At 43.5% G+C, this 25,713-nt stretch overlaps 2 protein-coding genes across 2 annotated transcripts; both read left to right on the top strand.

Annotated features, from left to right (window-relative positions):
- The first annotated feature begins 1,307 nt into the window (after positions 1-1,307).
- LOC146341474 (olfactory receptor 13A1-like) lies at positions 1,308-2,853 on the top strand. Its single transcript, XM_084807479.1, has 2 exons — positions 1,308-1,818; positions 2,594-2,853. The coding sequence occupies exons 1-2, from the start codon at positions 1,308-1,310 to the stop codon at positions 2,851-2,853; spliced, it is 771 nt and encodes a 256-aa protein (XP_084663605.1).
- Positions 2,854-13,378: 10,525 nt separating this feature from the next.
- On the top strand, positions 13,379-14,317 carry LOC146341473 (olfactory receptor 13G1-like). The gene has a single exon (XM_084807478.1). The coding sequence runs from the start codon at positions 13,379-13,381 to the stop codon at positions 14,315-14,317; it is 939 nt and encodes a 312-aa protein (XP_084663604.1).
- The last annotated feature ends 11,396 nt before the right edge of the window (positions 14,318-25,713 follow it).

The following is a 25,713-nucleotide window of genomic DNA, read 5'->3' as shown; positions in this document are numbered from 1 at the left end:
CCGTGATAGGCTACGTAAATCGTTACGTAGCCTATCACGGGGCATTTTTTTTTTTTTTACTTTTCTGTTGAAGTTCGCGGCCGGGGAGATGGGGCGCTTCTCCCCGGCCTGAATTTCAGCTGGGTGAGGTGGGAAGACACCCCCCGCTCGCATGAACTTTGGGGGGAGAAGCGAAGCGCCTCCCCCCCACCTTGAAAAAAGCTGCGGGACAAGGTAAGTCCCTTTCGTACATCCCTACTCCAGAATCCATGGCAGATGGGTCCCACGTACCTCTGTTCCAGGAGGATTCCACGTGGAACAGCTCCAGCTGCTTGCTCCTGGACCCGTCCCATTCCCCTCCGTGGAACAGCCTTTTTTTTTAAATGCAATTGGCAGGATGTTCCCATAGACCTATATGCAATCTAGAGCCATAAATCTTGCATATAAGTCTATGTGTCCATAGATTTACATACAAGATTCATGGCTCTACTTTGCATACAAGTCTATGGGCATGTCCTGCCGATTGCCTTTTTTTTTTTTTAAAGGCAAATGGTGCGGAGGAGAACTGGATGGGTCCAGCCGGCAAGCAGCCCTCAGGCTGGGCAGCTCCGCAGAATCCTCGTAGAGCGGAGCCTCTCTGGAGGATTCCAGGGGGGGAGGGGAGGAATGGATCACCTCCCCCCAGCTGGATTCCCCACCGGAACGGATGGTGGGGATTCCGTACACCCTTACCTCACCCTCCTTTTTTCCCCAACATTTAGTGGTTCTTGATAAGCAATGGTATGTGTCAAGAATAATTGCATCAAGAGACATATTTTGACATGTGCAGCTAGGCTAAATACTTCTCTTTACATAAAGGATGGATGTATTTGATGATAACCAAAAGTACTTGATTAACAATGAGATGAAATAGAACAACTCCGAATTTTCTATGTTTTTGTAATAGACTCCAAAAACCTTTAAATGGCTGCCTGGTAAGTCAACAGTTGCAAAATCTCAGAGTTATATGAGGCAGAGAGGGGGGGAAAACTATAGATTATTATTGATAACTTGGCTAATACAATCTATCTGTCTAGATCCCCAGCATAAAAAAAAAATAAAATAAGAAACTCAGCTAACACATTCTATCTATCCAGGTCACCAACATAAGAAATATTGAAATACAGAACCAGTCTGCCACTATGGAGTTTATTTTGGTTGGTCTAACCAATTCACATGAACTACAGACACTTCTCTTTTGGGTATTCACATTTATCTACGCTACAGCCCTGGCTGGTAATACCTTCCGCATTTTTACCGTATGCAATTGCAGGAAACTCCACACTACCATGTACTTCCTGCTCATCAATTTGTCCTTAGTGAATGTGTTGTCCATCTCAGTTACAACTCTCAACCTGCTCCATTCTCTTTTGACACACAGAAAGACCCTCTTGTTCTATGGCTGCATCGCACAGATTTATCTCTTTCTATGGGGCTTGGGGACAGAAGTTTTCCTTCTCTCATTTATGGCTTTTGATTGCTATGCTGCTATCTGCCGTCCTTTGCAGTATACAGTTTTCATGAGGAAGGAAGTGTGTGTTGGCATAGCAAGCGGGGTGTGGATTACTGGAATGGTCAATTCTGCTGTTCATACTGGACTTATGCTGCGGACTTCCTTCTGCAACTCTAACATCATCAATCATTTATTTTGTGATATACTCCCACTTTTAAAACTCTCATGCTCTGACACCAGTCTCAATGAGACTATGACTTTTGTGGCAGATATGATACTTGGGATCTGTAGCTGTGGGTTGACTCTAACATCATATTTGTTCATCCTGAGAGCCATCTTCAGAATCCATTCCACTTAGGGATGGCGGAGAATTTCTCCACGAATCTCGGGGAGGCCGAATGCCAACACATTCGGTCCCCCAAAATTGTTGGTGAAATTTTCTGCCCCCCCCCCGGGATGAGACTTACCTCCCTCGAATCTCCCTCTCGGCGGCGGGTCCCGGCGGGAGTTCGGCAGCGGTTCATCGGGGGCGGGGGCAGCGGCCTGTCTTCCGACCGGCTGCCACCACTGCCATTACAAAATAAAGTAAAAACAAAAAAAACACCCGTGATAGGCTACGTAACGATTTACGTAGCCTATCACGGCTAGATTTCCAAAGTCCGTTGCCCTTATAAAGGCGTTGCCCTTATTTTCGTCGTAGTCTACGTAAATCTTTACGTAGACTACCAGGACCAAATAAGGAACGCAAATGGCGGCGCCCATGGGCGACGCCATTTGCGTACGCGCTTTTTTTTTCTCAAAGTCACCCGTGATAGGCTACGTAATGATTTACGTAGCCTATCACGGCTGACTTTGGAAATCTAGCCATGATAGGCTACGTAAATCGTTACATAGCCTATCACGGGTGTTTTTTTTTTCACTTTTTTATTTCACGGCCGGGGAGATGGGGCACTTCTCCCCGGCCTGAATTTCAGCAGGGCGAGGCGGGGCGCCTCCCCCCTGGCCTGAATTTCGGCTGGGCACCTCCCCCCCCGGCCTGAACTTCGGGGGGAGAACGGAAGCACCTCCCCCCCACCGCGAAGCAAGCTGCGGGACCAGGTAAGTGCCTTTCGTACATCCCTAATTCCACTGAAGGGAAGGAGAAAGCTTTTTCCACATGTTCTTCACATCTCATTGTAGGAAGTTTTTACTTCTTCTCAGTTATCTACACATATATCAGGCCCACCTCTGACTACTCTGTAGACAATGACAAGTTTGTTTCTCTCCTATATTCAGTGGTAACCCCAGTTCTTAATCCAGTCATATATTCTCTGAGGAACAAAGAGGTGAAGGAAGCTATCAAGAAACTTGTTGGAAGAGGCAGGTTATTCCCTAGACCTTAAAACTGACCTGTTAAATATTCTAGAGCAGGGATGGGCAACTCAGTGGCCTCTAGATGCTTGAGACTTCAACTTCCATGATCCCTTACTATTGGCCATGCTGGTTGGAGCTGATGGGAGTTGTAGGCCAAAACATCTGTAGAAGACCAGGTTGTCTACCCTTGTGTGTAGAGCTTTATCCTTAACCAATGAAATGGTTGGCAATAGCAAGGTGATGATTTTTAGTTTCCGTGGAGTAAGAGGTGTTTCATGTGATAAATATGCCTGGGAATTAATTAATTATGAAGGGTGTTTTTTTCCCCATCACTGTGTATAATATAAAAGCTTTTCATTCAAAATTACATGCAAGTGTATTCCGCCAGAGCTTATGCATGTACAACTGCAGGGGATTCTGCCTTCTGCACACAGAAAGCCTATGGAAATACAGTCTGCAAGAGCATATAGCATATTACGCTGAAAGCATGGGGGTCTGTGACAGAGTCAGCAGACACAGTCCCACTCCGTTCCTGCATTGACTGAGTGTGTGAAGAATGCTAATTCCTAGTATTTTTTCCTGTCTTCATGTCCGTACATTGTACTTACATGAAATTCAATATATTCAGATGTTGTAGGGCTGGGAAGCACCCTGCCTGAAACCCTACAGAGCCAGTCAATGTACTGTGCTTGATGGAGCAATTTCCAGACCCAGTGTAAGGCAGCTTCCTATGTCCCTATGTTCTGAGATCCACCTGTTTTAGGGATGAACAAAAGTCACTTACCTTTCTGAAGGGTGACATTCATGGTGGAGAGGCGCTCCGTCCCTCCCCCCAAAATTCTCCACGGCCGGCTCCGCTCCGCAGCGACTCTGTGGAGCCACTGGCCAGGGCCGCCCGCAGCCGGACATCCGGCTGCTGGGCAGCCTGCACAGGGACGTAAATGTGTCCCTGCGGAAGCCATGATAGGCTACGTAAATATTTACGTAGCCTATCACAGCAACAAAAAAACAAAAAGGAAACGCAAATGGTGGTGGCTACGGTGGCCGCCATTTGTGCCCCTGACTTTTGCTGTAATAGGCTACGTAAATATTTACGTAGCCTATCATGGCAAAAAAAAGGGAACACAAATGACGGCCGCCGTAGCCACCATTTGCGTTCCCTTTTTTTTTGCCGTGATAGGCTACGTAAATATTTACATAGCCTATCACGGCCTCTGCAGAGATGCAAATTGCATCCCTGCATTAGCCGTGATAAGCTACGTAAGTATTTACGTAGCCTATCACGGCAACAAAAAAACGAAAAGGAAACGCAAATGGTGGTGGCTACGGTGGCCGCCATTTGTGCCCTTGACTTTTGCTGTAATAGGCTACGTAAATATTTACATAGCCTATCATGGCAAAAAAAAGGGAACACAAATGGCAGCCGCTGTAGCCGCCATTTGCGTTCCCTTTTTTTTTTTTTCCGTGATAGGCTACGTAAATATTTACATAGCCTATCACGGCCTCTGCAGAGATGCAAATGGCATCCCTGCATTAGCCGTGATAAGCTACGTAAGTATTTATGTAGCCTATCACAGCTATAATGAAGAAGCGAATGGCGGCCGCAGATGTGGCCGCCATTCACAAAGCAGCGCGAACGGCAGCAGGTAAGTGCTCCGTTTTGCACGCCTTTTGTGGGGTGGGGGGACGGGGGGCTTCGTTCCACCATGGATTTTGGGGGGCTGAATGCACTGCCATTCAGCCTCACTGAGATTTGTGGTGGAATTCTCTGACATCCCTAATGTGTTTAGAGAGAAATGTAAGTATTTCATTCAAGTTGTGAGCATTTAAATGAGATATGCAGTATAATGTTACAATTACAAAACATCTCCGGGTGCACTGCTATGGCCACTTGTCAGCAGCTAGACAGCCATAGAGTTGATCAGTCCTGGGAACTGACCCCAGAGCCTGCACTCCGAGGTTGGTTCCTGGAGAACTGACATCCACCCCCTCCAGTTCTGCCTCTTAGGCAGTACAGATCGGCCCTGTGCTCCATGCTCAGAAGAGCAGTGTGTAGCAGGGGAAATGGGGAGTTCCCAGGGGCAGGGCAGGGTGGGGAGGTCAGAAGTGCTGGTACGACACTTCCTATGCCCAGCCTCCCCACCCCACGCTCCAAGTCCTGTGGCTAGACAGCCGAAATCTGCTGTCTAGCTGCGAAAGCAGGGATGCGGGAGTGCAGAGTAGATTTGCTCCTCTCCACTCCTCCCACCCTGCAGTGGATAGGCAGTCGCTCCCGAGTTCGGAGGCGACCATCTATCCCCATAGGATTGCTCTCTAAAGCTGCAATCCTATATACACTTAGGCTGGGACTAAGGCAAATTGAACGCAGTGGGACTCACATTATAGTAAATGTGAATAGGATTGCACTGTAGTTAATGCAGCATTTGTGTGTGGATTTAGCAATAAAGAGACAAGACATATGGACCACAACTTTATTAATATTCCATTTACTCTCAAGGTCCCTTCCAGCTCTATCATTCTACGTCAATGGTATCGGTTTCCAGTTAGATGCTATGTTTTGTATTCCTAAATGGCATGTTTTCTCTTTCCAACAACAAAAACCAAAAACCACTTTTTGTTGATGTTGTTTTGTATGGGAGGCTCAGAACCTTGCAAGGGATATCCACTCTGATCTGAAAACATACTCCACAAATTGTTCTGTAGAAAGCAGAAACAGGCATTTGACATTTTTCAATCCATTCCTAGCCCACAATGTCTGGAGGGAATCTAGAAATGGTGTGACGTCATAGAACACCAGTCAGATGATGGGGGGGGGGGAGAGAGAGAGAGAGAGAGAGAGAGAGAGAGAGAGCAATACACTCCTGATTCACATTAGAAAATGTTTCTTTTCATTTCAAAGCTGCCAGATTGTTTCTAGTCCCCCTCCATATGTTTAATCTATTGTTTCAACTTTTCCATCTGTGAAGGAGTGAGCCTTATTCAGAAATATTATAACTTGCTTAGAGAATAGAAAGAGTGGTGAAACATACCTCAGACAGAAGAACACATAGGTTCAGCATAAACTTACTGTACGGAAATCTTTCCTGTCTCCTTGGTAACCACACTACTCCCATCCAGAATCCTAGTAAACAAATTCTATTAAGTTCATAAACACACTCCATTCTATTCCCCTTCTCATCCCATGAATGCCACCTTATGAAGTCCTTATCTTATATTGGTGAAAAATTACACTTAACCCCCCCCCAAAAAAACCTGACAAATAAGACCATAAGAAGAGCCACGCTGGATCAGACCAAGGGTCCATCTAGTCCAGCATTCTGTTCACACAGTGGACAACCAGCTGTCGACCAGGAGCCCACAAGCAGGACATGAGTGCAACAGCGCCCCCCTGTCCATATTCCCCAGCAACTGGGGTACATAGGCTCACTGCCTTTGATACTGGAGGTAGCATGCTGCACATAGCCATATGTGAGCAGGTATGAGCAAGGGCAGAGGTTCGGAGGGTGCCATCCAGGAGTTGTGGGTCGCGGTGGTGGGGGGACAGACTCTTGGACCCCATCGGGCATCCACGACATCCCTAAGCAGTTGTAACCTTCCCTCGTAGGGGAGATGCTCCAGCCCCTTGATCATTTTAATTGCTCTTTTCTGTACTTGCCTTATTCTGGGGCACAGCATGATGTACTACACCTTCTTCCTTACCTAAGATGGCATATTGTTATCAAAAGGACACTCTAGAAATGGACAAATTTGACAACAAACTAAATCACATGTAAGTCTTTTGGGGGAAAAATAAAGACAATATCTGTCAAATGGCTGGTGGGCATTCATCAAACTTTACATTCCTATAAATAAATGATATCTTACTCTTTCTTCCTCAAATTCAGCACAACCCATCCTCAAACCCATCCCTCCTACACTGTCAAGTTTCAGAACAGTCCGTTGAGCTATTTTTTTCAGTATAATCCGTAGAACCTACTCTCTCCCTCCCCACACATTTTCTGGTTATAATAGCAGAATGTTATCGGCCAATTCACTCATAACATAGGGAGACAACTGTAATCTTATAATTTAAAGATCAGCAATGAGTGGAAACTTCACCTTTATTGATAATTAAATCCCAAACTCAGGATGAATATCTAAGTGACTTGAGATGAGATGGGTGAAAATCTGTCCCCACCATCCCCATATCTTTATAATCTCACCTTGACACAGAGAGGTCATCAGTTCTATTCATTGATCACTCCACACATCAAGGATGTGCTGATAGAGGTCTGGTCGCATCCACCCCCACTCAAAGCCTCATACTCTTTGGTGTGATAGGCAGTCATCTCCAAAATTGAATTTGGACCTTAGGATGAAAGAGGTTCATCACCCCTGACATAATATTTAGGGCTGCTTGGGCAATGTTCTACCCTCAGATACGTTGTTAATTAATTTGCCTAGGGACAGGTGAATGAGCAATTTTTGAGATTGTCAGGATTCTCTGAATGTCATCTTGCTACTCATCTTGTGCCCAACTCACATTCACATTTGCAATCAGTGTTTGCATTGAGCAAACTGGAAAATTGTGCAAATCAAGCAGCAATCAAATCAGAGAGTTACACAAGTTTCTCCAAATCTGCACAGACTTCTTAATTTGCAGAACTGTCCTCCAGAGACTAAAGCAGGACTGATTCAGTCTACAGAGGTATTTGTGCAAATTAGAAAATGTGCACAAATCAAACTGGGGATCAGGAACAAGACAAATGAAAGCACATGTTCAGCAATTTACAAATATTTTCAGTGAACACATGCTGTCATTCACACTTGTATTCAGAGCTTCAAACGGGGCATGTTCACATGTTTTTTCAGCAAAAATACATTCTCACACCTCACTAAATTTGCCTTTTCTTTTTCTTTTTAATGAGACTTAGGAATTAGAACAGATATTAGTGACATGGTCCAGTCAACATTAAGAACTTTTAGACTGCAATCCTGTACACAGTTCTATGAGAGTAAACTCTATGTTATGTGGTGGGAATTTGAGTAAACATACATAGGTTTGTTCTGCATGGCTCCTTTAACTTCCATGGGAGAGTTAAGCCCATGTCTAAGGGTTCAGTCCAGCAGACATTTAGCTGGTACTAATCCCTATTGAACCAAACCAGGCTTACTTCTATGTAGTCATGCATAAGATTGCACTGTAAATGTCCCCAAAGAACTCCATGACCTACTTCTCAGTAAACATACATAGGCTTGTGCAGAAAAGTGTGCCAAGTTTTGAAAATTTGTTTCAGCAGTAGGATGAATCATCAACATCTTCCTGGTGATGCCTCAAAGGTCTTTCTCCCAATTGCACAATTACTTTACTAATAGCAACTTTTCTAAGGTTTTCTCAGATGGTAAGTATGCAGACAACTCACTATCACATGAGTTATCACCAAGTATCTGCCCAATGAAAGGCAATTTGTCCTGACATTTTCCAGCTGCCAGACGCCAAAGCAAAAAATAATAGTAGCACACCAGAACAAACAAAGTCCAGCAAGAACACAGATGAACAATTAGTAATGGAGGTAAATATTTCCACTTCAGCTTTCCCCCTGCCTCTTTTTTTTTTGCAGGTCCCTTACATCTACAAAATATGCGGTTGGATCCAGACTAAGTCAGTCAAACTTCGTTCCTACTGAAATAAATGAGTTTCTAAAGTCATGACTAACTAGGCTTGTTGATTTTAAATGGGATCGAAGCTCCACTAACATCATCTGGATACAAACCTCGGCACTTAGCCTATGAGATTGCACTGTTTGTTTCTTTAAATCAGTTACTATACAAAAATTGATGTTAATTCCTTCATTTTGATCATTAGTATGGAGCTGAACACAAAAGCTAAAGAGTGAACAACTTGGGAAAGTGAAGTTTCATGAATTTCATGCCGAAAATTGCTGCCTGTTATGACTTTTAAAATCAATGTTCCGTCTGTTTAAATGAAAATTTGGGAATGCTGGAGGACCTCCTGTGGTGGGACAGAGACAGATAAATGGCTTTGGGGGAAGAACCTACCCATGATCCAACAGTTGACAAGCCCGAATCTAAAGTTTAGGCTTACAGCGCAATCCTATGTATGTTTACTTGAAAGTGTAAGCTTACTTTTTTGTAAGTATGTTTTCATAGCAAATGTGTCTAAGCTGGTATTTTTCTTTCTTCCTTTTTTCTTTTTCTTTTTATGACATTTTGATATCAGTAGACTTTGCTGTCCTTCACCATCACCACTATCACCACACTGACACATACATAAAGCATCATTAGTCTGACAAGGCACTGAAGGTAGATAGACAGACAGTATGCCTGTTCCTCCTTGTTGTGTGTGTTTTTTTACTTCTAGGCCCACGTAGCGAGAACACTTTCAGTAGAGAGGACAGAATACTTTTCTCTGCTTATGGTGACACTACTTCACATCCAGTGTAATATGTAGTTTGAGCAATGTAGGAACATACTGGGGCCGGGGTACACTCAGGGGGAAGCCTGTGGGTTGGAGCCAATGTTAGTCCTACTTAAATTAGTCAGACTAACTTAAGTTCTATTCATTTCAGTGTCTCTACTCTAACTAGTGTTAACATTGGATTCAAACCTGCATGCTCTGTTTATCTAATGTAGAAATGCTCACAAATTTATCCTCTGTATGATGTCTCTCTGAAATCTGCTGTTACCACATACAGAATTGAAATAAATGGGGGCAGCCCTTCTTTGCCATTTTTCTGTTGATACGTTCTGTTGGTTTCTTTCTTTCTTTCTCTTTCTTTCTTTCTTTCTTTCTTTCTTTCTTTCAATATGAGGACAAGTATTTGATTAGATTTTGTACTCTGACCAATTCTCCCCCCGCCCAGGTTTCACTGTTGTTAGTTGATCAGTGACCATTCCTTTTATGCAGATTTAGGATGCCATCCTATGCATGCTTATTCAGAAAAAAGTCCCAGATTGCTGGGAGTTGTAGGACTTGTTCCATCTAAATGTGCATAGGATTGTTTCCTTAATAGCCCAGAATAGTGCACTGATGGGAGCTAATGGTTAAGAGCTTTCTGCCTTATGAATCATATCATAGGGTTGGAAAGGGCCTACAAGACCATCAAGTCCAACCCCCTGCTCAGTGCAGGAAGCCTGATTCCCAGGTGGTCTCCCATCCAAGTACTAACTAGGGCTGACCCTGCTGAGCTTCCGAGATCAGGTGCATCCAGCCCTGAGTCTTTGCTGAATACTCATTGAAAATATCTGCTTCCTTTGACCTTGAGCAGCAGTCGACCACATATGCACAAATACAGAGTGATTCCCTACCAAAGTTGCAGGGGGGTTTTGGGTGTGGGTGTGTGTGTTGTTTGGCATGTGGAAACAGTCTGTACTAGCTCTTCCATGGCATTGTTAGTGGTGCAATGGAGCATCTCTTTGCTCTAACAGTCTACATTATCCTTCCCCTGATGATTTTAGACTACGGCTCCCAGGATTCCTCACCATTGGCCATATTGGCTGGGGCTGCTTGGAATTAAAGTCTAAAACATCTGGAGAGCACCAGATTGGGGGAAGGCTGGTCAATGACTATTCATTAAATTCAAAACATGGTCCAGTAGGCAGCTCATATGTAATTTCTGAAGAGATTCAGATATTGAAATATAAATGCCAATGCTTAGTTTCAGAGGGGAGCTTTAAGGAGGCCTCATTTATATTATTTGCCCATTAAGGAAATGTATTGGAATGTGCACTGCAGGCAGTAGTATTTGCTGCTGATTTGATTGTGACAGTAAACAGACGTGTGCCAGTTTGCCCACTTTGCAGCTACACACACAGCTTTCCTCTGCAGTGGTAGTCTACCTTCTTATGTTATGTATGTTATCCCTTTTCCTACCTACTCACACTGGCAAGAAAGCAGTTTTGTGCTTTGGGATCTTGTGTGATAACCACTTCTTAGCAGAAGCAATATAAAACAGTACCAAAGATGGTGGTGGTGTCAGAAATTTGGGAGGCCACAAGTGCAGTTCTTGGGAAATTAATATTGTGGAGTTGGGGGAAGCAAAACATAACAATCCTGCTTTTTAATATTAAGTCATCATCATGCTAACTCTTTCTAAGTTGCTGGGAGATGCAGGTTCTTGTCCCCACTCAGCCATGGAAGCTCACTGGGTGACTTTGGGCCAGTCACAGACTCTAAGCTCAACTTACCTCACAGGGTTGTTGTTGTGAGGCTAAAATGGAGAGGCGGGGGATTATATATGCCACCTTGGCTTCCTTAAGGAGGAAAAAAGGTGGGGTATAAATGTAATAAATAAATAAATAAATTATAGAAAATAAATTAAAACTTCTGAGTAGACAACCAAATTTTTGAAACAGTATGATCAGGTTTGCAGGGAACATACGATACTCACTATTGTTGTGAAAACTGGATGCTGCACCAGCATATTATTACATATTTAAAAGAGAAGGCAGGGAAAAGTTAACAGCAGCTCAGAGACAGTTGTTGTCAAAATGAGAGAAGTAGAATTTGGAAATTTACAGATATTAGGAGTTAGATCCGTACTTAAAAGTTGAGACATTAAAATCAGCGGTAAACAGATTAACAAAAGTAGTGTGATTAAAGACAAACCCTTTGGGGGTTGTAGGACTTCTTTCTGTCCAACCCAATGCATAGCATTGTGCTCTAAATCTGGATCCAACCTGTGTGTGTGTGTGTGTGTATCTATCAATCATCTATCACTACATATGCATTTTTTTCACCATTACAACTTTGTCTGTGTTATCATCCAACAAAGTTTTGGCAACTGCAATGGTAATTATTACTGTCAGTACTTTCTGTAGTTTAATTCCCTCTGACAGCACAGTTTACATCTCTATTCCACTTCCCAAATATATGTATATAAAACTGCTAAAATGAAGTTTGTTTGTTTATTAAAATACTTCAACACCATTTAAGATGCAATCCTATGTACTCTCGATGATTGTAAGCTTGAAACCAGAGGATTATGGTCATTCTATGCAGGGCGGGAAGAGCGGCAGAAGCAATCTCCACCTCCTCCCACTGTTCATTTTTGCTAGGTGGGCTTTTTTGCCATATAATGAAGGTGTTGCAGACAGGGAGGTAAAGAGGTTTGAGAGGCCTCAGCATATCCTGTCCTCTCCCGTCTGCTCCTCTCTGCACCCACCAAAATGCCCCCTTTCTTCCTCCTTTATAATCAAATTCCTGTACTTGGAGGCCAACCTACATGGTTCTTTCCATGCCAGCTATGGTAGAGGGAGGTGGGGGATCTCCAATTCTCCCATCTGAGGTAGGAGTAGGGATGTCAGAGAATTCCGCCACGGATCTCGGTGAGGCCGAATGCCAGTGCATTCAGCCCCCCGAACTCCGTGGCAGAACGGCCTGCCACCCCCCTCGCCCCCCTGCACATCCCCCCGGGACGGACTTACCTGGGGCGGATGTTCCGGATGGTGGCGGCTCCAGTGGCGGCTTTGGTGGCGGCAGCGGCTGGTCTTCCGACCGGCTGCCGCCGCCACCGCCATTTGCAATCTGTTTCCCCCCCCCCATTTGTGATAGGCTACGTAAAGACTTATGTAGCCTATCACGTCTGGGTTAAAAAAAAAAGCATACGCAAATGGCGGCGGCTATGGCCTCCGCCATTTGCATTCCTTATTTTTGGACGTCTTAGTCTTAAGTAAATATTTACGTAGACTAAGACGGCAAAAATAAGGGGGAACGCAAATAGCGTAGTGGACGCTATTTGCATTCCCCCTTATTTTCCCCGTCTTAGTCTACATAAATATTTACGTAGAGTAAGACGGTGAAAATAAAGGGGAATGCAAATAGCATCCGCTATGCTATTTGTGTTCCCCTTTCTTGTCTTCATCTTAGTCTACGTAAATATTTACATAGACTAAGACGGCCAACAATAAGGAATGCAATAAGGAATACGTAAGTCTTTACGTAGCCTATCATGGCTGAATTCAGGGACGCAAATGGCGGCGGCTACGGATGTCCAGCTGCTGGCGGAGCCGGCCAGCGGCTCCACAGAATCCCAGTGGAGTGGAGCCAGCCGGCCAGGATTCCAGGGGGAGGGATGGAGTGCCTCCCCCCCCCAGTGGAACCTGGCAGAGCCAGGTAAGTGGGGTTTCGTACATCCCTAGGTAGGAGCATTATCTCTGACTTAGGAGCAGGGACTCTGACCTGTCCTATGACTCTTTCTAGGGGCCATAAGATTGCTAAATAGTAAAATCCCTAAGTGGTTCACATTAAAATACAATTTAAACAATATGACATTCCAAATAAAATAAGACACAATTAAAACATTTGAAAAAACATTTGAAAACATTACAATACTTTAACAAGATCAACAGGGTAGTAACACCTTGCAAACAGAGAAAGCCTGTGTGAACAAGTGTGTTAACACTTCATGCATCTGATGAAAGGGGCAGTGTCCACAACAGTTTATGCCAGAAAGTGTTTTGTTTTTAGTCTTTCAGGTGCCACAGGACTCTTTGTTGTTGTTGTTTTATTAACACGATATCTCTGCCTAGGTCATCAGAATTGGAGATACTGAAATGAAAAACCAATCTGCCATAACAGAGTTTATACTGGTTGTCCTAACTAATTCACCTGAACTACAGACACTTCTGTTTGGGGTATTTGCATTCATCTATGCTACTGCTCTGGCTGGTAATGTCCTCCTCATCTTTACCATATGCACATGCAGGAAACTCCACACTCCCATGTACTTCCTGCTTATCAATTTGTCCTTAGTGAATTTGTTGTCTATCTCTGTTACAACTCCCAAACTGCTCCAGTCTCTTTGGACACACAGAAAGACCATCTCATTTTATGGCTGCATCCTACAGGTGTATCTCATCATATGGGCTTTAGGGACAGAACTTTTGCTTCTCTCATTTATGGCTTTCGACCGTTATGCAGCCATCTGCTATCCTTTGCAGTATACAGTTATCATGAGAAAGGAAGTGTGTGTTGGCATAGCAAGTGGAGTGTGGATTGCTGGGATGGTCAATTCTGCAGTTCACGCTGGACTTATGTCACAACTTTCCTTCTGCAACACTAACGTTATCAATCATTTCTTCTGTGATATACCCCCACTATTAGACCTTGCATGCTCAGACACCAGCCTCAATGAGTATATGACATTTGTTTCAGATGTGATATTTGGAATTGGTAGCTGTGGATTGACTCTAACGTCATATTTGTTTATCCTGAGAGCTATCTTCAGAATCCATTCCACCGAAGGGAAGAAGAAAGCTTTCTCCACGTGTTCGTCACATCTCATTGTAGTCAGCTTTTACTTTTCTGCAATTATCTACACATATATCAGGCCATCTTCAGTCTACTCTCTTGATAAAGACAAGCTCATTTCTCTCTTGTATTCAGTGGTAACCCCAGTTGTTAATCCAATTATATATTCCCTGAGAAACAAAGATTTTAAAGAAGCACTCAGTAGGCTCTCTGGAAGTGGGAGACTGCTCCCAAGACCTTAAAGCTGATCTTCAAAATCTTCTGCAACAGTTCTATTGTGAAAAAGAAGTTGGGGGTTGGGGGAAACTGGTTGGCAGCAATAAACTGTTAAACTGGTTGATGTGAAGTAAAAGTTATATTTTATTTATATGAAGCATATAAATATATGTATATATGATGCAAATTACATATAACAAACACTCATAATAACAAACAAAAAACACAACAGAAACAGAAGGAAAAAAAGAAGAACAAAACAAGAACAAAACCACAAAAAAAGCTAACATATACACAGGATGCTTCTTACTATCTGTTACAACATTAAATAATGGGTTACATCAGGAATCATTGCCATTTAGGGAATATAATTAAAAAAATCAAATCTTAAAATTGGTTTATGTATTTACTACTTCCTTGATGACAAATCTGTCAATAGGTCTTTCCAATACTTCAATTGGTCCTCCTTATAATCATATACGTAGTTTCTGTATTTATAAATAAGATAAAAGGGAACCAAGTTTCTTCAAAATTGTCCATATATCTTTGTCCTTTTACATATTTTAATGTAGTTGTCAGTTTTCCTAATAAAGCTGTATTCAAGCTGTTTCAATTCAACCCAATATGGTGTGTAAGACCATTTATTTTTTCCCATCTCTGAGCAAGTTCAGATCTAGCCTCAGCAAGGTGGAATCTAAACAAATCTATGTCTTAATTGATCATTTTGTTCAGAAAATATGGTCAATAATAATAGCTCACTCTGGAAATGTATTGTCTGATTTGTCATTCGTGACAGGAATGAGATCACTTCTTCCCCAAAGGATTACACTATTGGGCACTCTAGCCACATATGTTTAAGTGCCCCTTTTTCACCACACCCCCTCCAGCAAATTGTGGATATATTTTACAGAAGCGTGAGAGTTGGACAGGGCATAAAAGCCATCTATGTATCACCTTCAGTACATTTTCCTTTGTTGGAGCTGATATGGATCTATATGGAACAGAGGTACAGATATTGTTCCATTTCTCCTCTGGAATGCCTATATATAAATTTGATTCCCATACAAGATTACAAATGCATGGTATCCCAATTATATATGCCTGGTGCTTGGCCTCTTGTAATATTAGTAGTGGTGACACAATAGTTTTCACAAATAGTCAAGGACCTTAGTGATTCATTAGTTTGGTAAAGGGTTTTTGTTTTTTGTTTGTTTTTTACCAAATAAAATAATTTGGGATTTTTGGTACTATGAGGCCTCTAAATTCTCTGGTTTATTATAGGGGTGTACAGATTACTTGGGGCTGTGGTGGCTTAGTGGTTAAGACGCTGAACTGCAGACTGGAAGGTCGGCAGGACAGCAGTTCGAGACCCGAGTGCTGCGTGACGGAGTGAGCTCCCGTCTTCAGTCCCAGCTTCTGCCAACCTAGCAGTTCGAAAGCAAGAAATTGCAAGTAGATAAATAGGTACCGCCTCGGCGGGAAAGGTAACAGCGTTCCATGCACCTTGGTGTTCAGTCATGCCGGCCACATGACCACGGAAGCGTCTTCGGACAGCACTGGCTCTTCGGTTTAGAAACGGGGATGAGCACCGCACCCTAGAGTCAGACACGACTGGTTGGGGACACCTTTACCTTTCACCTTTATTAGCCATGATAGGCTATGTATATATTTACATAGCCTATCATGGCAAAAGGCAGGTATGCAAATGGTGTCCCTGTGTTAGCTGTGATTTGTTGTTGTTCAGTCATTCAGACGTGTCCGACTCTTCGTGACCCCATGGACCATAGCACGCCAGGCCTTCCTGTCCTGCGCTCTCTCCCAGGGCGTGGTTAGCTGTGATAGGCTACTTAAATACTTATGTACCCTATCACGGCTAAAGTAGAGAGGAAATGGCGGCCGCAGACCGGGGCAGCCATTCGTGGGGCAGTGGACGGCCGACAAAGGTAGGCTCCGTCCCGGGTAAATTTTGCGGGGTGGCAGGGGAGATTGCTCCATTCCCTCCGGGGGGCCGGATTCTAAAGAATCTGGCCTCACTGGAGTCTGTGGCGGAATTCTCTAACATCCCTAGTTTATTATCAAGTTGGTCTATAGCTAAGGGCTTCCCATTAACAAACAGATCTGTTAACCTGTATATTCTACTGTCTTTCCATTGTGCAAATTGATTAAATTTATCTGGAAAAGAAAATCTGGATGTGAGAGAATTGGAATTAAATGTGATGATTTCGGGAGTAATATTTTTACCCATTAGTCCCAAGTTTTCAAGGGGCATAATAGAAATGTATTATTAATTTTCTTAATTTCTTTGTCTCTTCAAGGTAAAAAGGGTGACATATTATAATTTGGACCAATACCATTGTCTTCCATAGACATCCATTTTGCTGTATCATCCTCTCTAATAAATTGTATCATATTATTTAATGTGGTATGAAGCAAAATACATGTCCAACCTTGGCACATCTAATCCACCTTTTTTAGTATGTGAATACCAAATATTTTCTAGAAATTGTATTTTTTGTTTGTTTGTTTAGTAACAAAGTTTTCTAGAGTCTATTGCCAAATCTTCATTATTAATTGTCCTGGATATAATGGAATTATTTGAGAAAAAAAATCTGGGAATTGAATGTGCCTTGAATGCAGAAATATTGCCCAGTATGTTAAGGACCTTCCATTCACTCATCTTGTTTTGTTTTGTTTTTAATCCATTTAATTAATGGATCATAATTTATGTACAGTAACTGTTTCAAATCTTTTGTTAATATAATTCCCAAGTATTTCAGACTAGAAAAACCGAGAGTTAAATCAATTAAGTTCTGAATTTTATACTGTTCATTTATGGGTATATTTAAGCACATTAATATTAACTTTGCATAATTTATTTTAGGCCAGAATAAGATCTGAAAGAGTTGATAATCTTTGTTATCTGCAGTAATACCACCATTGGGTTTGTGAGAAATAAAATTATATCATCCGCATACATATTTATTATATGTTCAAAGCCATCACTATTTACTCCTGTAATATTGGGATTTGCCTTAATTAATGAAGCTAATGGCTCTAGAGCTTTAGAAAATAAGAGGGGTGATGGTGGAAATTCCTGTCTTCTTCTTCTTGTTGTTGTTCAGTTGTTAAGTCATGTCTGACTTTTCATGACCCCATGGACCATAGCACGCCAGGCCTTCCTGTCCTCCACTCTCTCCCAGAGTGTGCTCAAGTTCATATTCATCGCATTCGGTGATGCTATCTAGCCATCTCATCCTCTGCCATCCCCTTCTCCTTTTGCCTTCAATCTTTCCCAGCATCAGGGTCTTTTCCAGGGAGTTTTCTCTTCGCATTAGGTGGCCAAAATATTTCAGCTTCAGCTTCAGTATCTGTCCTTCCAATGAGAAGTCAGGGTTGATTTCCTTTAGAATTGACTGATTTGACCTCCTTGCAGTCCAGGGGACTCATAAGAGTCTTCTCCAGCACCACAGTTCGAAAGCAGCAATTCTTGGGTGCTCAGCCTTCCTTATAGTCCAGCTCTCACAGCCATACATTACTACTGGGAAAACCATAGCTTTGATTATACGAACCTTTGTCAGCAAGGTGATGTCTCTGCTTCTTACTGTGCTGTCTAGGTTTGCCATAGCTTTCCTCCCAAGGAGCAAGCGTCTTTTAATTTCATGGCTACACTCACCGTCTGCGGTGATCTTGGAGCCTAAGAAAGTAAAATCTGTCACTGCTTCCATTTCTTCCCCTTTTATATGCCAGGAAGTGATGGGCCAGATGCCATGATCTGAGTTTTTTTAATGTTGAGTTTCAAACCAGCTTTTGCACTGTCCAGTTTCACCCTCAACAAGAGGCTCTTGAGATCCTCTTCGCTTTCTGCCATTAGGGTGGTATCATCTACGTATCTGAGGTTGTTGATAATTCTCCCGGCAATCTTAATTCCGACCTGTGATTCATCCAACCTGATGTTTCTCATGATGTACTCTGCATATAAATTAAATATGCAGAGCGACAATATACAGCCTTGTTGTACTCCTTTCCCAATTTAGAGCCAATCGGTTGTTCCATGTCCGGTTCTTACTGTTGCTTCTTGACCCTCGTACAGGTTTCTCAGGAGACAGATAAGGTGGTCTGGTACTCCCATCTCATTAAGAATTTGCCATAGTTTGTTGTGATCCACACAATCAAAGGCTTTAGCGTAGTCAACGAAGCAGAAGTAGACGTATTTCTGGAATTCTCTTGCTTTCTCCATGATCCAGCAAACGTTGGCGATTTGATCTCTAGTTCCTCTGCCTCTTCGAAACCCTGCTTGTACTTCCGGTAGTTCTTGGTTCACATGCTGCTGAAGCCTAGCTTGTAGGATTTTGAGCATCACCTTGCTGGCATGTGAAATGAGTGTAATTGTGCAGTAGTTTGAACACTCTTTGGCATTGCCCTTCTTTGGAATTGGAATGTAAACTGACCTTTTCCAGTCTTGTGGCCACTGTTGAGTGTTCCAAATGTTTTGGCATATTGAGTGCAGCACTTTAACAGCATCCTCTTTTAGGATTTTAAATAGCTCAGCTGGAATACTGTCATCTCCGCTAGCTTTGTTGTTACTAATGCTTCCTAAGGCATCAAATGGGGCATAGTCCAACCCATTGGTTCTTACCTGTGCCTTAACATTTGCATATAATCTGTCTATTAATTAAACAAAATATTCACCATAATTAGCTTTTTTAAGCAATTCAATAAGGTAAGCTGTCTTGAACCTATTGAAAGCTTTTAAGGCATCTAACTTAACTATTGCTATTGGAGATTTAGCTTCATTACCATGATATCTTACATTAAGAGCCCTTCGAATACCATCATAAATCTGTCTTTTTTGGGATGAACCCAACTTGGTCAGTTGAGATATGTTTAGCAATGAAACTCTTTAGCCAACTTGCTAATATTGCTGTTAGAAGTTTAACATCTTGATTAAGAAGTGCTATCAGACAATATGATGTTAATTGTGAACTATCACTATTGGGCTTCAATATTGTGGTAATATTTGATAACTGCCATGATTCAGGCAAGTCTCCTTCTGAGACATTAATGAAGAGATGGTTAACATGGGGAGATAAATCTTAGTAAAACCCTTTGTAGAATTCTCAGGAAAACCATCCGATCCTGGAGCTTTCCCTTGTTTTAATATTTTTATTGCAGATAAAATCTCTGTCTCTAATATCGGAGCATTTAAAGATGCTTGATCTACTTCATCAATCTTTGCTATAGGAAGGGAATCTAATATTTGTTGTAGATTCATTGTGGGGTCAAAATCCGATGTGTATGATTTGGAGTTAAAATTTCGGAACTCCTCATTAATTTTATTGACAATAAACAGAGGTTTTCCTGAGTTGTCTTTTATCATTGGGATGGTATTTTTAAGACTCTTCTTTTTAAGTGCTAGCATTTTAGTATTTTTATTACCAAATTCATAAAATTGTCTGTTCAAGCATGTTAAAGAAGTGTGCATTTATTTAAATCTAATAAATTCAATTCAGCTCACTTTTGATCTAATTTTGAACTATCTGTTACTTTGTGTGGTTTAGTTCAATCTTCAGTTTCTTTTAGGAGCTTGTTTCTAGCTTTTTCCTTTAATTTCTTTTGGGTGGAACCTTCCTTTGTGAAAAGACCTCTAAGCACTGTTTTCAAGGTATCCCACAAACTTGCCAGTGCTATTTTTGGTGTAGAATTCTCTCTCTCTCCCCCCCTCTGTCTGTCATAGTGTGTTTCATCTATAAAGGGACATAGTGATAGTGGCTGCCATTTGTGATAGTGATAGTGGCTGCCATCATAGCAGCTGCCATTTGCGTCCCTATGCTTGCCCGTGATAGGCTACGTATATATTTACGTAGCCTATCACGGCTAAAGCAGGGACGCAAATGGCGTCCCCTATGCCATTTACGTCCCCACTTTAGTTGTGATAGGCTACGTAAATATTTATGTAGCCTATCACTGGCTAGCATAGGGACACAAAAGGCGTCCCCTACGCAGGAAGCCATATGCGGCTGCAGCAGCCCGGCAGTGGGTGGAGGCCCTGTTGCAGATCGGCCCGGCTGGCGGCTCAGCGGACTGGCCATGGAGTGGAGCCAGCTGGGCAGGATTCCAGTGGGGGAGAAATGGATCCCCTCCCCCCCCTGTCGACGATTCCGGGGGTAGGAACAGATTGCCTCCCCCCACCTGTGGACCCCAGTGGAGCCAGGTAAGTGGGGTTTTGTACACCCTTACATCAGAGTGACCTTTAGATAGAAAATAGGAGGTGAGATCTTTCATGGCTGGCTGGTCAGTGGCTCATCTCATAGCCAGTAGGAAAAGATATATTGCAGGTCATGAAAGATGTTTTACTCACTGCTGCAAGCTATTTTTAACAACTGAGAGAAGGAACGTCTCATTAATGCGGCCATTCTCATGCACATCTGGCCACCCCCCCACCCCCCGAGCAATAAACCTGGAAGCAATAAACTGTTAAACTGGTTGATGTGAAGTAAAAGGTTCTTCATATCATATTGTTATGAGTTGGGAGTAGGTCTGAATGACTTTCAGTGATCCTTTAGATCCCAATGCCTCTGATTTGAAAGGAATTCAGGTTTCCTTCCAAATATGTAATCCTTAAGATTGCCATAAGTAAAGCTATCACCTAGGTAGGGATGTCAGAGAATTCCACCACGGATCTCGGTGAGGCCGAATGCCAGTGCATTCAGCCCCCCGAAATCCGTGGCGGAACAAAGCCCCCCCACCTCACGAAATGGGCCTGGAATGGAGCACCTACCTGCTGCCGTCCGCGCTGACTTGCGAATGGCATCTGCGTCTGCGGCCGCCATTCGCTTCTTCCATATAGCCGTGATAGGCTATGTAAATACTTACATAGCCTATCACAGCTTAACTAAGGGAACGCAAATGGCAGCTACGGCGTTCCCTCTTTTTTTGCCGTTTTAGCCTATGTAAATATTTACATAGGCTATTACGGTGGGAAAAAAAGGGAACGCAAATGGCGGCCACTACACCATTTGCATTCCCTCTTTTTTTGCCGTAATAGTGGGGGGAAAAGGGAATGAGACGGCCGGAGAGAATTTGGGGGGGAGGGACGGAGCACCTCCCCCCCACCGCTAATGTCACCCTTCAAAAAGGTAAGTGACTTTCGTACATCCCTACACCTTGGGTGTCTGGAGGCAGTGGGCTGGTTCGCATGACATGTCCGGGCCATCATGGGTTAAGCAACCCTCACAGAACCCTACTATTAATCAAGGGTTATGCAAAGTTTGTTCAACTCTTGAATAAACAATGGTGACCAGGTTTGCACAATATGGTGCAAACCCCAATTGCCACATTGTAGGGCTGCATACTCCAAATGGCAGCCAGATGCACTCAGCATATGTAATGGCTCATCATGGTTTGTTTAGCCCACAATAACCCAGTGTCATGCAAACTGGGGCAGTATCTCTTAAAGGACAGTTGATAGCTGGTAACATTCTGGTGATGTGTTTCATTAGGAACTGGAATGGCCCAAGAAACTGTAGATGATGGGCCAGCATCATTCATTTTTCATCCCCTGCATACACACACAAAAAGGAAGAGAAGAGAAGAGAAGAGAAGAGAAGAGAAGAGAAGAGAAGAGAAGAGAAGAGAAGAGAAAAAGTAAGGGGCAAATGAGGTCTCTATGTGCAGCAAGAAGTTCATCTGTGCTGGAACAGAGACAGAAAGGAGGTAAAGATCTGACTGCTACTTATAAGAAACCATCTTACACTATAAGTTCCCCCAGAAATCTGAGGCAGGACAGGAGTCTATTGGAATGTTAATGCTCTAAACCCTCATCTTATGTTCAGCCTGTATATTTGAGTAAATAAACCTTATATCACAGAAACACTATAAGTCTCCAGTGACCGACTTATAAGAAAAATGAATCTTGGGTAAGTGCTGGAACCCCTGAAATGGCTCACTACTATGTTTGTGGGTGTGCAAACATAACAATATGATACATTTATACTTGGGAATAACGTATGGAGCATAACATGCATGTTCCCCAAACTGTTTGGAAATCATAGGTTTTCATTCAAAATACAGGGAAGTGGATCTTGAATGCTTCTTTTTTCATGACTGGTAGGTACTTGAAGAGAAAACCATCAATTTAATATGCACACAATTCCCTCATAAATCACATATATTGTGATGATGTAGCTGTCTGAAAGAGACCTCTTAACTAGGTTTGTCATGTTATCTCCCAAGGAGGAAGACTATAACTATAGGGCACTGGGCACCAAGCTTTGAAGTGTTGCCTCCTACTACATTCCTGTCACATACCCCTACCCACACCAAATTGGTGGAGAGTAAAAATATTACACATTGCAACCATTATTGGAGGAAACTGAGAAACTAGATGACATCAGACCAGCAGATTAAATGGGGCAAATTCCATTCACAAACTGTCTTTGCCTTGAATTGTGAGTGATTGTGCCTGGTACTCCCAGATGCCAGACCCCCACTGATCCCCCTGTTGTTTCATTCACACCAGTTGAAAACCCTATATCCTCTTGTCTTTCCTGTGGGGAGGAGTGGGGGAAATCCACTGATATAGGCTGTTCTGTATATCAGTTTTTGGTATATCTCCAGATCAAATTATTATTAGCTCTATCTGTTGCAAAATAAAAAAATAAAAAAATGCAACCATGTGTGTGTTAGTTACAATTTAGTAACTAAGTTAAACCACTGTTTAACCTAAGGGGTGTTTCCACCAGAAATTTACTCTGAGCCAGCTACATGTTGAGGTCATTAGGGATAGATGACATTGGGGCCATCCAGCGGCCACCCATAGCTTATCAAGGAAAACCCAGATTTCCTGAGACTGCTTAAAGTCTGGTTCTTTTCCTTAAGTTGGGCTCTCTCTGGTGTAATTGTTGTATGCCCCAACCCCCGCATTTAGCTCAGGTATGCTAGCTCTGCCCAGGGGTGTGCCTTGCACCATGACCCCAGTCAAAGGGTGCTGAATGAGGCTCGCTCTCTGAATAGGGATGTCAGAGAATTCCGCCACAGATCTGGGTGAGGCCGAATGGGAGTGCATTTGGCCCACCGAAATCCATGGCAGAATGAAGCCCCCTGCCCCCCCGCCCCTCAAAAGGCATGCAAAACGGAGCACTTACCTGCTGCCATTCACGCTGCTTTGCGAATGGCGGCTGGGTCTGTGGCCGCCATTCACTTCTTCATTATAGCCATGATAGGCTACGTAAATACTTATGTAGCCTATCACAGCTAATGCAGGGATGCCATTTGTGTCCCTGTGGAGGCCGTGATAGGCTACATAAATATTTACGTAGCCTATCACGGAAAAAAAAAAAAAAAGGAATGCCGTAGCTGCCACCATTTGCGTTCCCTTTTTTTTTTTTGCCATGATGGGCTACGTAAATATTTATGTAGCCTATCACAGCAAAATACAGGGACACAAATGGCAGTGGCTGTGCAGGCTGCCCAGTGCAGGCTGCCCAGCGGCCGGATGTCCAGCTGCAGGCTGCCCTGGCCGGCGGCTCCATGGAGTCGCTGTGGAGCGGAGCCAGCCAGAGAGAATTTCGGGGGGAGGGATGGAGCGCCTCCACCCACCACAAATGTCCCCCTTTGAAAAGGTAGGTGACTTTCGTACATCTCTACCTCTGAATGCCCACAGAAATAACAGAGAAGCTAGGGATGTACAAAATGATTTACCTGTTTTGTTTCGTGACATCTGCGGTGAGGCCGAGGTGCTCCATCGCTCCCACCGAAATCCTTGCCAGCCAGCTCCGCTCCATAGCAACTCCGTGGAGCCCCCGGCTGGGGCCGCCCTCACCGACATCCAGCTGCTGATGGGCTGCGCAAGGACGCAAATGGTGGCCGCTGTATCCGCCACCATTTGCATCCCTTTTTTTGCCGTAATAGGCTACATAAATACGCCTGTGGCCGCCATTCACTTCACGATCGCGATAGGCTACATAAATACTTACGTAGCCTATCACGGCTAATTCAGGGACACCATTTGTGTCCCTGCGGAGGCCGTGACAGGCTACGTAAATATTTACATAGCCTATCACGGTGAAAAAAAGGGAACGCAAATGTCAGCGGCTACGGCAAATGGCATCCCTGCATTAGCCATGATAGGCTATGTAAGTATTTACATAGCCTATTACGGAAAAAATCATGAAGTGAATGATGGCCGCAGAGGCCTCACTGAGATCCGTGGTGGAATTCTCTGACATCCCTACTTGCGAGTTATTATTTGGGCTGTCTTCTGTCTTTGTGTTCACTGCTGTCTTTCTCACAACAAACTCATTACTGTCTCCTCAGAAGTCCTGTGGGTTAAAATGTGGGCTGGTTTCTGTCTTTATGTCCCCGCCTTTCTCAGCACAAGCATATGTGTGTTTACTCGGAAGTAACTCCCATTGTGCTCAGTGAGGCTTGCTCGGTTGCTCCTGAAATTCAGGTGCATCTAGACTTTCAGGGGAAAGGAGAAAGTGGGGGGAGGCTCTCTTATCAGTTGAGCAGCGCCTGCCAGTTAGATGATGTTCATGAAACCCGCAACCCCACCAGGAAATATGTTCTATGAAGTGATTTTTACTGCTCCGGAGAATCTGCTCATGGAACCCTGGTCACAGCAAAGCTGATTTGTTTTTAAAAATCCAGTACTCCTCCTTGCAAACACAGCCCTGATCTTGAGATTTCACAACTTCATGCTAAATTTGTATTAAAACTGTTAGAGATAGACATATAATTTGCTGTAGTTTGCTTAATTTGTGCGTATTTTGGCTAGGGATGGCGGAGAATTTCTCCATGAATCTCCGGGAGGCCAAATGCCAACGCATTCGGCCCCCCGAAATTGCTGGAGAAATTCTCCGCCACCCCCCTGCCACCCCCACCGGGAATGGGACTTACCTTTGGTGAATGTCCCTGGCGCTGGTGGCTCCTGGAAGCAGTTCGGTGGCGGTTCGGTGGCGGCGGCCGGTCTTCCGACCGGCTGCCACCGCCGCCATTTCCCAGTAAAAAACAACAACAACAAACGTGATAGGCTATGTAAAGATTTACGTAGCCTACCACGACTAAATTTTCCAAAAACACCGTGATAGGCTACGTAAATCCTTACGTAGCCTATCACGGCTGACTTTGGAAAAAGAAAAAAAACGTGTACGCAAATAGCGTTGCCCTTATTTTTGCGATAGTCTACGTAAATCTTTACATAGACTACACGTGCCCAAATAAGGTACACAAATGGCAGCGCCCATGGGCACCGCCATTTGCATACGCATTTTTTTCCCCCCAAAGTCAGCCATGATAGGCTACATAAGGATTTACGTAGCCTATCACGCGGCTGACTGCAGGGACACAAATGGCGGCGGCTACGGCCACCGCCATTTGCGTCCCAGCTGGCCAGGAGGATTCGCAGCCGGAGGGACGGGGC

The sequence above is a fragment of the Heloderma suspectum genome, chromosome 6 (assembly GCF_057233095.1).
Source record: "Heloderma suspectum isolate Gila_16-S chromosome 6, 16-S_ref, whole genome shotgun sequence".
Lineage (NCBI taxonomy): Eukaryota > Metazoa > Chordata > Lepidosauria > Squamata > Helodermatidae > Heloderma > Heloderma suspectum.
This window is presented reverse-complemented; position numbering and strand designations above follow the sequence as displayed.

Bases quoted from the DNA above. Each gene is read 5' to 3' on its own strand.
- LOC146341473 (XM_084807478.1), top strand. From the start codon at position 13,379: ATGAAAAACCAATCTGCCATAACAGAGTTTATACTGGTTGTCCTAACT.
- LOC146341474 (XM_084807479.1), top strand. From the start codon at position 1,308: ATGTACTTCCTGCTCATCAATTTGTCCTTAGTGAATGTGTTGTCCATC. The intron at 1,819-2,593 runs ATTCCACTTAGG...CGTACATCCCTA, and splicing joins GAGAGCCATCTTCAGAATCC to ATTCCACTGAAGGGAAGGAG.